The following is a 12211-nucleotide window of genomic DNA, read 5'->3' on the forward strand; positions in this document are numbered from 1 at the left end:
GAGTTTGCATTTAATAAGTGGTTAAATTTGAGAAACAATCTCGGCTAATATGCGGGCTACGTATCCTTTAGGAAATAGTGAACAAGGTAACAGCAAAGAAGCTGGGCAGGACAGAGGCAAAGATGAGACTGTTTCAGGAAGAATGTGACACATGGATACAGTCTGATTTACCTAAGGGAGAGGTAGACCAGGTATGGGAACTAATATTTGAGTGCCTATCTTCTCCCATAAGAAAATATAGTAACGACTTTCCCCAAGTTTTGATCCCTTAGCCATTTTACTTTACAGAATACATTAGCTACTTCTGCTTAATGAAGCATTTTTTTTTTAAGTAGATGCCAGAGAATGCACCAATTTTACTGTATTTTTTAATGTGATGCCAAGACACAGAGCTGGTGTTGGCTGAAGGGTCTTGATTGGATCCCCCGTTGCTTCCTTTAAGTGAAATCTCAACCAATGGAGGAGAAAGTTGGAAGAGGAGGAATGCATGATGGTCCCAAGAAAACTCCACCAGATTTTTACTGCTAATCATCCACCAACTGCAACACATCAAGTAGGAAAAGAAAAATCTTACTCACCTGACAGCCTAAGTACTTATAATTTTATTTTCACATTAGAGAGATAACATGTTTCTAGGATGAAGCACGAAGTGGTTTATTAAATTGATGACAATGCAGCACGGGCAGCCCCGGAGACTAAGGCGAGGTGCCCATACTGAGAGCGTGGCCCCAGATCTGCCTGATGGGGATCACGCCTACCAGGCCTACGGGGGGTTGATGGAGAACCCCAGCGCTTAGACACAATGACCTTACATTGAAGGGGCTCCAATGATTAGACCCAAGTTAGTCTTATGCGCCAAACTGAGAAAGAGCTACTTTAATTGTCCTATTACAGACATCATGCTGTTTTACTTTTTGATCCAAATTCAAAAACTGCAAAAATGCAACATTATTTCTTTCTTAAAGATAAGGACCAGCTTTACTCTGTGTTGGCTTCAGGAACATGGTGATGGAGGTTCATCTCCCACTTCATCTCTGAGATCTTTAGACAAACACTGGCTACTTCCATAATCTACGCCTGGCCTTGGGCAAGCCCCTGTCGTCTGAGACAGCAGAATACAGGAGCCTGCTCTGGTGCGGGCAGCTCAGGGGAGGCAGGTGTGTGCATCAAATATGGATCCTCACAGGAAGGAAACATTCTGAAGGCTCAGAACATATTTCAAACTCATGTCACGTAACATAGGTGTCATTTTTACTTTATTTAAGGAAAAAAGGTTGGGGGGACAACAGTAATTTTCATAATACACAGTAGACAAGTTAGCACTGCAAAAAAAAGGGCTGTGTACTTGCCACCAGTCTGCTTTGCAGCTTTTATAATTAGTAAATTTAATGCAGTTTGTCATTTGTATTACTATTTAGCAAATTAATAATTGGCAAAATTAGGGTAAGTGTGCTACAACTAAGACGAAAACCTAAATAACCCATTTAAAAAATCACTTAAAATAAACCATAAATATGTGGTGCGCATTAGTGTAACAAAACCATTTTTGTAAACATTTTCTCCAACATTAACATGTGCATGAGAAAAAAGTAAAAACACTGCACTCAATACAGAAAGGGTTACTCTGATCTCAATACAGAAAGGTTATTACTTACGAAAGCTTTGACTAAATCTAGAGATATTTTTGTTTTGTTTGGAAGAGCACTCCTATAACAGTTCAACGTTCCGTATGTAATGGAATCATTACAATACTGTTTTCTCGTGTAATTTTGCCATATTGGCACTTCTGTGAAGAAGTCACTACCCTGTAAAAGGGGGGAAAATAACTCCTTTCCTAAAAGAATCTAAACATTTCAACGACTCCTAATCTTTTATGGAGAAACTTCACTGGGTACCTGCATCAAGCTATAGCAACTCAATCTGGTTTACAAGGGGGTGAGGCTAAGAAGGGAAGGAAAAAAGGCAAGTAAAGCACAGACCAGGAAGCCCCCGCCTAGAGGGACAAAGGGTGGTCCAATTTCAGTAACTTAAGTCCAACAATGGATTCCATTCAGTTCACCACAAACACCAAGACAGTGCCCACGGGGTGCCTGGAGCTACACAAGCAGAGCAAGCACAACTCGGTGTGAGCTCAGACCCCTTCACCACCTATGGGAAAGCCAGTTTTCCTCAAGTTCTAAGCACTTGGTAATTCCAGTGAAACACCATTTGCATTTTTTGTGTAACCCTTGACTTACAGATGTGGAGCTTCAAGTCTTTGGATAATGCAAGACCACGATGCCACATTCTTTGTTCTCTGCCTTCTCCCACTTAACATCAGACATTGAGCATTTCTTCAAAGACATCTGCCCACCTTTTACTGTTCTCTGAAGCCAGGGAAGGAGCCACAGTCACCTGTGCCTTTCCTTCTTCGCTTGATATGTACACAAGTGTGTTCACTGTGGCATGTTTCATCTTATGAAAAGCCTAAGCGTGGATATAAATCACAAGCAGGAATTTAATTCTAACTAAAGTCCTGTGGTGATGGAATCCAGCCTACCTCAAATCCCTTTAAAGGTAAGATTAACTTTTCAACCTTCTCTAGGTTAATTACAAACCAGTAGGTGGCTTTGGCCTTCAGCACTGCTCCAAATTTGTACAAATGAAACATCCATTTCCATCTTCTTTTCCCTCCCCAAAAAGTAAGGCTTCTCAGCTTATCTTGTCTTTATGGGTATACACAAAACCACCAGCTGCTGTGTCTGCATTCATGGGTGGATGGATGTACTTGACTTACCAGATGTTTGTAGCTGAAAGGAGGGCCTTTTTCAAAAATACTGAACCAGGAAGAGGAAAATGACAGGGGCCAGAGTGGGTGCCAAGTGGGATGGGAAGCAGACAGGTACAAATGGCTGTTGTGTTTAGGTGGGTGGGGGCAGAGGGAAAATCCCCCATTTTCACAATATACAGGAAAAGTAACCACAAAGGAAGAAGATTAAGCCTAAAAAACAGCAAGTTTCTTTTGATGACTGAGGTTAAAGCGGCCATAATGCAGTATTTCCACTCGGAACTCGACAAGAGGAAAGTCAGATGGCAGGACTGGGACACGGAGCCCCTGATCCTTTTCTGAGACGGTAACATCCTTAGGGGAGCTGAGTGATGACCATGAAGCCATGAAACAGATTCTTTCTCAAGACATTTATTACAAATGTCATGAATATATTCATAAAGGAAAATCGGTTTAAAAAACAGAGAACAAGAGAGCAAGTGAGGAAACGAGAAAAGCCAGGACTTCGGTATTACACCTAAAACACAGAAGATGCCGACTTCATGAATAAGCAGAATTCACTACATTCTTAAAATAGTTTTAGTGCATTGCATTTTTAGAAAAGGGAAACTCCCCCACCCACGAGAAAAGGTTCCTGCAACACTGAACAGTTTGTGTGACTATTCTAATGTGACCACCTGTCTGCTACCACCCACCCCCCACGTCGAGAACACTGAGATCTCTTGTGTCACGGGCTGCAGTTGCCCCATCAACCTTTAATGCTGAATCTGGTGAAAACAAAGCATTCTGCTTTCTAAACTTGGAAGTAAATTGCATCAGCCTTAAGGCTATTTCCCATCTTCATGGACAGTTCTTGTGCCTGCTGACTTGTGACAATAAAAGTCAAACTTCAATCTGGTCGTTTTGGTATTAAGATTAAATTAAACATTAATGGTTTCTTCCAAAAACATATAAACTAAAATCACCTCTCAATGCATTAAGAACAATGAGGTAGGCAAAAAAAATAAACATGTGGTTTGAACTTTTTTCTTTCTTCTGCAAGTGCAGACTGTGGTAAAACTGTTGTTGCACTTCTAGGTTTAAACAAAAATTAAACCTTTAACTGAGGCAGTGCTAATACTGTCACACAACAAAGTTCTGGCCATTATACAAAATGCACACATTTTCTTTTTCTTTTTTTTTTACTTTTTTTTGTTTTTTAGAACCATCTGCACATGATTTAGGCAACCTGGTACACAGAAAAATGACTGAGTTCTTGGCCAGGACCCCCCACCCCAAATCCAAAGAAACAAAATGGGACCCCTTAACCCACCCCACCCCATCTCCCAAGCCCCACCCACAAAAAAGTTATCCTAGTAACTGTGTCTTTCACATTTTATAAATATTAACTTCTTAAACCTGCATCTTCTTCTTTGTCCACATATTGTCACATTACAAAAAAGAAATGTCAATTAAATACACTGTTAATGTTACTATATTAAATCTGCTCTCTGCTTCAGCACTCTGCTCCTTTTACCACCACTTCTCACCTCCTTGTGCCCACTGCCAATAAAACCAACGGCGTGTTCATGGTCGCCACTGTCAGACACCCACAAGACAGAGTCATTCAGAGACAAGGAATTCTGGAGCTGGAGGAAAGGTGTTTGCTTTCCAGTATGATGCTCAATCCCAAACACTGATAGCACCTGATGGTAGAATCTGAACAGCACCAGCTGCATTGCAGCCTTGATTTATTTTGGAGTAAGAAAAAAAAAAAAAAAAGAATGGGGATAAATTGGTAAAACAGGAACAGGAAGGAGGGGAGAGAACCCAACACGTGAGGTCTGCACACACAGCTGTCCTGGTTGCCCTCGGTGCAGCTCCGAGCTCCAGTTACAAGGAATTCCAAGTTCTCAGGATCTTGAAGACTCTGGAGGCCAGTAACCCCTGGATCACACTGCTTCTACCAGCTCAGAAGAGAAGTCCTGCCTAAGGTCATGAAATAAACCTGACTGCTGCCACCAGACCGAACAGAGGCAAAGAACACCTGCAAAACCCAGAAAAGAGAGGGCATGGTTACCATGGTCATGCAGCACTTCCAGCCAGGGAATCTAAGCCACCATCATCCTCAACACTGTACGAGAAGCTCACACCCCCAAAGAGCCTTTTCAAAAGAAACTGAGGCCGGGCGCAGTGACTCACATCTGTAATCCCAGCACTTTGAGAGGCCAGGAGTTCCAGACCGGCCTGGCCAACATGACGAAACCCGTCTCTACTAAAAACACCATGTGGTGGCACACACCTGTAATCTCAGCTACTCGGGAGGCTGAGGCATGAGAATCAATCACTTGAACCCAGGAGATGGAGGCTGCAGTGAGCCAAGATCACACCACTGCACTCCAGCCTGGGCAACAGAGGGAAACTCTATCTCAAAAAAAAAAAAGGCCGGGCACGGTGGCTCATGCCTGTAATCCCAGCACTCTGGGAGGCCGAGACAGGTGGATCATCATGAAGTCAGGAGTTCAAGACCAGCCTGGCCAAGATGGTAAAACCCCATCTCTACTAAAAATACAAAAAATTAGCTGGGCATGGTGGTGGGCGCCTGTAATCCCAGCCACTCAGGAGGCTGAGGCAGAGAATTGCTTGAACCCAGGAGGCAGAGGCTGCATTGAGCTGAGATCACGCCACTGCACTCCAGCCCAGGCAACAGAGCGAGACTGCATCATCAAAACAAACAAACTAACAACCCACAAAAACCTCTGGGGCAATTATCAATTTATACTTTGTAAGGAGTGACCATCTGCAGCCAATTTTTATTACAACTCAGGCTTGTTACTACTAACTCCTTATACACTGGCATATTGTGAGAACATAAAGAAAAAAATGGATGTTTCTGAAGAGTTATTTCTTTCTGCTTCTACTGTTAATACCTTCTAATAAATAAATGTCTTTAAAAAACACAATGAGCAAAAACAAAAACAAAAAGAAAAAAACACACAATGAGCAACAGGGAAGACTCCTTAACAACTAATTTCTTTTTAAAAATCAACAAAAAATGTATTAATTCTTCATATAATCCATAAAGTAATAGAATTTTTGTGCCTTTTATTAATATATCTTAAAGGACATGACATGCATGATAAAAATATTTAAGTGCCTGAAATTCAAAGAATGTTATAGTTGCAGCCACGGTAAACATACTTAGGAAGGTATAAGCCAACAAGCTGACAAAATCCTGGATTAGGTGTGAGCTACAGAGATTTTCAAGGTCACAGATTTGGGAGATCATCTGTAGGCAAAACTTCACTTGAAACTGAGTTGTAGGGCTGCAGAAGACAGTGGGTGGGGGTGAAGCGACTTTGTGTTTGGGATGTATTGGGCAAGCAGGACCAGCTGCCAAGGACAGATGTGTAGTTTCTTCTTTCTCACATTAAATGATTAAATGTTTAAATCTGAGAACTGGGCTGACTGCTAGTCTGTCAATGTGAGGCAAAAGGCAGAAACGTTCTTCAGAGCCAAGTTTCAAAGGTCTGACTGGACAGAAGAAAGAAAGGGTAGGCTTAGTAAAAATCAGTTCCACCCTCGATGCCTTCTCCCTTGGCAAACAGGGATGGGTCAACGCCCCTGGCCATCTACCTGCTCCCCTCCAAAGCCAGTTTGAAAGGGACTTCCTGGGAGGAAGTTGCCACAGGAATCGTCCCTGGAGTGATATGGCCAGTTCTGAAAAGCAAAGGGGGTGTGATGCCGTGGCGTCTCAGGTGCAGGAGGTTATGTTATGTCTGCATAAGATGATTTTTACTGTGAAACATTTCTGACATGCAAACCTAGGAAGCAATTTCACCACTCACAGACTAACGAGGGGCATCCTCTTGACACACATCAGGCGAGAGGAACCTTTCGATGTAGGAAAATCGCACGGTGGTTCCTTCCACTCACAAAAGAATTTCAGTCAACTCAACTGGCAGCTTTTATCTTCCCTATCTCTAAACTAATTGTTATAGCCTAGACAGGTCATTTAATAGAGTTAAAAATATATATACAAAGCAAAACCCAAATATGTTAATTTCTACAGCGGAAAAATATCTCTGTCCCCTCATAGCAAAAAGCAAAACATACCCCAATCCTCACAAACATGACTAAAAAGCAACGTTTAAAAAGTTCCTTGATTATTTTTATCAAAACTCCAAGGAAATTAATAATCAAACTCCATGCAAAACAAGCCATTACTAAAAGACAGAGTAACTAAAAAGAATCCATAAGAAAACCATTACCTTGTCATTGCGTTCACACAAGAATTTTAGTCTTTGAGCCCTTTTGTGCATGAACACACCATCCAAGTGACCAGTTTCCACAGATCGGATCTCTATGGCCTTCTCTCCCCAGCCCATTGTCTGATTGGATCGAATATACGCTTTTGGGGAGGGAAAAATTACAAACCATTAAAGATAAGGAAACAGCCCTGAAAAGATGTTGCTTATGTGATAAACAAATATTTTTATACTTTTAAATCTTTTTAAAATTTAAAATTTAAATGCCTAGCATTTAAATATTTGTTTTCAAGGAACTCTGCCTTTGTAACCACCTTGTCCATTCTGTGAAGGAGTGACTTGCATCAGTGGTTGATCTATTTCATTCTCCTTAGGCCTTTCATGCCTATCTAGAAAAATGAGCCACTGAGTTTAGAGTTTAGTGCACAGATTTTTATCAATCCAATCACGAGAGAAGGCAGGGAAGAGAAATGATGAGTGCTCAGAGACAGTGACTTAACTACAATAAAACTAAAATAGTTTTGGAATAGAAACCCATGAAAATGTCAAATATCAGTCTTTATTACTGAACGCAAACTAGGAAACGATGCACAAGGCTGTTTGTAGTTACGGCTCTACCATTCTCAAGTGCAAATAATTTCCCTTTCTCTCCGTCTCCCTTTACCAATTCGTTACCAATTCTCTGTCTCCCTTTACAAAATGGTCAACAAAAACATGTCCGATTTTCCTCTGGATGTTTTAAGGATTAAATGAGAGATTATGATAACAGGATTTTTAAAGTATAAAATAATTTCTTGGATTTTGTTGTAAAATAGACCTATGACTATTTCCACGGACTACAATCTAACTTTCTACCATCTACTGCCAACCACTCTGTTCAATGGTAGCCAAAAGGTCTGAAGGACATATAAAGTCAGCATGATAAATACATGCAGTCTCAGACACGGCTCCACGTTCACAAATGCTGCCTTTCCCAAGTTCTCCATACCTACTGACGTAGGCATCTCTCCCCACTGTAGAACTACATCCTTGGTGATCCTTCCATATGTGTTTACATAAACCCCCTCATCTTCATAGCACACCAAAAGCTCCATTCCATCTGTATTGGGGAGGATGATGATTGCATGGGGTTTGATGCTACACTGGATCTAGAGAACAGGAACAAAGTACAGGGAAGAATGTCTGTGGTTATTTCCAGCCCTGTGAAAGTGCTCAGTAAGACTCTTGGTGAATGCACTGGTACCATATCCCTGGTGATAAATACAGCAATTAGATAACATTTGAGAATACTCATGCAAAATATATCCCCAAGTCTGCTCTTTCCCAGTAATATACTCTACTGACTCACATCTCCTGAGGCCCATGAAACATATTTGGATGCTGGGCTCCAACTGAGAACCACTCCCAACCCAGGGATGTTCTGGCCTGCCAGCAACTGCCCCAAATCCATCCCATGTTAGTCAAAGCAAGGGCTAAGAGGTTTTCACAAGGGCTCCACAGAGCCAGGAAGGTGGATTTCCACTTATCTAGGAGCATGGAGCTACTGAAAATTGCTTATCATTTAAATACTCACCCCCACACCGAGGGGAAATGAAGAATCCCTGCTTGTGTTAGTTCACTAAGCAGAGTAAAGAAAAAAGTCAAAACAAAATGAAGCCAGTCAACCAACCATAGAGTGTGGGTTCTTTCTTACGTGTGTTGGTAGATAAATGTCATAGACTGATCCGGAATCCACATCAACAGCATGGAATCCAGCACAGGATCCATAGATCACTTTCAACCTCTGGCCTTCCTCAACAGTGAGATCCACCAGTAATGGCTTATGTACCAATTCTCCAAATGACTGCAAAGAAGCCATAAGAGAGAAGTGAGAAGATGAAAGAGAACTTACTTCTAACAGATCAAACTAGAGAAGACCCAACATACTCAGTTATTCCATTACTGAGCCACACTGGCAACAACCGTAAGGCAACAATACTCTACAAAATTAGTCTTTATTAAGTTTTTGCCTGTTATTTAGCATCTGGAAGACACTTCTTCCAAAAGTTATGTTCCAAATCTCCCTATCCAGACCAAGATTTCTGCTCTGTCACTTACTGTGCTGTTGGCTGCCTTGATCAGAAAAGCATGCACAGTAAAAGAGCGAGGACTTTCCTAAGCATACTACTCAACTATTCAAATGCGCAGGAGAGCGACAGGAGTTGTAGGAGTCACACACTGAAAACTGTATCACTGTTACCATACTAACCTCTCTGTGAACTATAAAGATCTCTAATTTTCTGACTAGACTAAAATGGTGAAAAGGCTGTATGTGCTACAACAGCTTGGATTGTGCTGGTGGTCTCCGTTTTTCATTGACATCACTACCCACAGTTCACGAGACTAGGATAATGAAACAGCAGCTTTAAATCAGGTAATATGTATAAAACCAACTAGTACGGTACCTGGTATATAAAGAACATCAAGGTCAGATCTCAGAAGATAATATAACTGTATAACCAATTATCTTTATTCAGTAACACTTGGATTTATTTTTTAAGCAAATATTGTAACTTCATTTATCCTGCTTCACCGGGAAATCAAGCACTAAGCAAACCAAAAATATAAATTTTCCAAATAAATGAAACTTACCCCTTCAATAAAATAAAATAAAAAAACTATTCTAAAAAGCCAATCACCAGGCAATGTGAGGTATATGTGTAAATTCCATGAGTATTTTTGTGAACTCACAAATGAAAACAGTCCTAATTTTAACACTAAGTACTCAATCATTTACTTTCCTAAAACTGTATACGTGCAAAATGGCAAAAACATCTTAATGTATACATTAGTTCAGATGTTATACCTGAGTTTTTTATTTAAACAAAAATGGAATCATATGAAATATTTTAACGTTTTTCACTTGCTATATAATAAATGTTCCTTGTCATTAGAATTTCTGTAATTTAATTTTTAATTAGTATTTTATGAACAGATATACCTTAAAACTGCCCGTCAGACAGAGTTTTGTTATCAAAAACACATCTAAATCTTTATACACATCCATGACTCAGGTGAAGATCACCTTTTTAACCGGAGGGTGGAAGTGCTGTTCTCTTTTCCTCTGTTACCGCACTGCCACATCAATTATAGTGTCTACCCAACATTTATCTCGCTCTCCTTCTCACTCTGTGGGCTTAGAAAGCAGATTAACTAAGCTTATTACATTACATTAGAAATGGTTTCTTATGATAAAGTTATATGCTATATTAGCGCATAGCTTTTATATTAGCAATTTTAACAGTGCAGACTTTTTAAACGTATTCCCTGACTCTTGGTTGCAGCTTGCATGGCCAATACTATTTTTAAATTCACTTGATGTTGTTACCTTAAAGGCCATAAATTTGTGATATGGCTTTGGTGCCCACGCATAGACTTCCACAGAACTCTTCAAAGCAATCACCAGAAATTTGATTCTTTCATATTTTACTGAAAAACAGTAAATAAAAAAGCAAGAGAAGCACAGTCAGTATCAACATAGCCCTCTAAACTGTTTTAGTTGTCTTCTGCAAACTTTATAAATATGCCTTCTATTTATTCATCCAAACAAGCAGGGGAAAAATTCAGAGACAGATCACACCTCATAGTTTCCTTTTCCAACTCTTTAATGTAGTTTGACCATCAATGAGTACTTTCACTAATGATCCCCATCTTCTTATAAAAGATTCCAAGATATTTTATAATCAAGGACAATGCCAGGTATACCACCCTAAAGTCTTCAAGGGCTCAGTATCACTCCAAATGAATAACAAACAACATGATTAATCAGCCAAGAGACTTCTGAAACATACAGAGAGACTGAGGTACTCCTTACAACTTTCCCTAGTCCTGCATGGGGCTCACACAGACTGAGGAAGAAAAAAGGCTTATACTAAAATATTCAGGAGTCTTGGATTCTACCAACAGAAGTATCTGTGCACAAGTCCAAGTATCACTAAGACCATTTCCTGATCTACAGAAGTAGTAAAACTGCCTCCTTCCCATAGCTATTTTGGTGCCCTTACTGCCAGGCAACTCTGACAAAACAGGTACTCCCAGGGGTCCCTGAGTACATGTGACTTACTAATGTGCAGATCCATGATTTCTTTACAAGCTGACATCACACCACTACTTGATTCCTTCTTTGCGTATGAAAGAGAACTTAACTGATAACTCCCCTTGTTAAACTCTACATATTACCACTGTTTAAATAAATCAATAAACAAACATTAAGACACAAAGGTTTCTAAGAAACCAGTACTGTTTCATAGACGTCTGTGATGATAGAAATTCTCTGTATCTATACTGCTAATATGATAACCACTACACACGTGGGGCGATTGGACACTCAGAATGTACTAATGATATTGAGGAGCTAAATTTTAAGGTTTATTTAATTTTTATTAATTTATTAAATAGCTCCCTGTTCTTGGTGGCAACCATAATGACAACAAATGAATGATATTATCCACACTTATTTCCTGAAAATACTTATGATTCATTCTGCACGAGTGACAGGCAAAAAGACTACTGTTCTGTTCTGGGGGAGAAGCCCAACAGACTTTTAACACGTCTGCCTCTTGCTCCCCCTGTAGGATAATCTATTCATGTACAGTTCATCTGTTATGAGCTGTTTCATTACATTTAGCCTTAGATGATTTTAGTTATACCTCAACAAATAAAAACACTTTCCATAAACACAGAAAATCCTAATCCTAAAATCTATCCTAAGCAGATAGTTCTCTTTCCCGTATCATCAGAATCGTCTGAGATACTGAGGCAGCTCCCACAATCACCACTAACCAATGAGCTGAGGGGTGCAGACAGACTACACGAACAAGGCAACGCCAAGCATGACAACATCCCTGCGAACAGAGGAACTATGATGTACAGATTTTCATAAACACAGAAAAAAGAAAACATGCAGGCAGAAACATTCAATAGGTCCGTAACATTAATCAGTTTTAGGTATATAGAAAAACTTCCTGTTTAAATTCTGTTAAGAATATCACATCTTTCGCATATAACTTTAATTTAGCTAAGGTCCATTTTTTCTCCCGTATGTCTAACATTTGTCCCAGTATTTTGGTTTTTTCATATGTAAAAAAAAAAAAAAAAATGGTTTTGATTAGCTGGGCATGGTGGCAGGTGCCTGTAATCCCAACTACTCAGGAGGCTG

At 40.0% G+C, this 12211-nt stretch overlaps 1 protein-coding gene and 1 pseudogene across 5 annotated transcripts in view; both read right to left on the reverse strand.

Moving 5' to 3' along the window:
• Positions 1-1239: 1239 nt before the first annotated feature.
• Positions 1240-3206, reverse strand: LOC105531622 (annotated as a pseudogene). Its single transcript, XR_001004835.1, has one exon. The product of XR_001004835.1 is annotated as an uncharacterized LOC105531622 (transcript).
• A 921-nt stretch (positions 3207-4127) lies between these two features.
• The window catches only part of MAP4K4 (mitogen-activated protein kinase kinase kinase kinase 4), a 197958-nt gene continuing 189874 nt past the window's right edge, over positions 4128-12211 (reverse strand). For 3 of the 4 annotated variants that reach the window (XM_011969587.1, XM_011969586.1, XM_011969588.1), the window contains exons 26-30: positions 10382-10482; positions 8708-8857; positions 8003-8162; positions 7018-7157; positions 4128-4793 (exon numbers count right to left, since the gene is read on the reverse strand). In XM_011969587.1, the coding sequence (XP_011824977.1) occupies positions 4710-4793; positions 7018-7157; positions 8003-8162; positions 8708-8857; positions 10382-10482 (635 nt within the window). In that variant the 3' untranslated portion in view covers positions 4128-4709. The remainder of the gene's footprint in view (positions 4794-7017; positions 7158-8002; positions 8163-8707; positions 8858-10381; positions 10483-12211) is intronic. The other variant, XM_011969585.1, reaches the window with a different exon arrangement.

Source organism: Mandrillus leucophaeus, unplaced genomic scaffold (genome assembly GCF_000951045.1).
Source record: "Mandrillus leucophaeus isolate KB7577 unplaced genomic scaffold, Mleu.le_1.0 Scaffold9, whole genome shotgun sequence".
NCBI lineage: Eukaryota > Metazoa > Chordata > Mammalia > Primates > Cercopithecidae > Mandrillus > Mandrillus leucophaeus.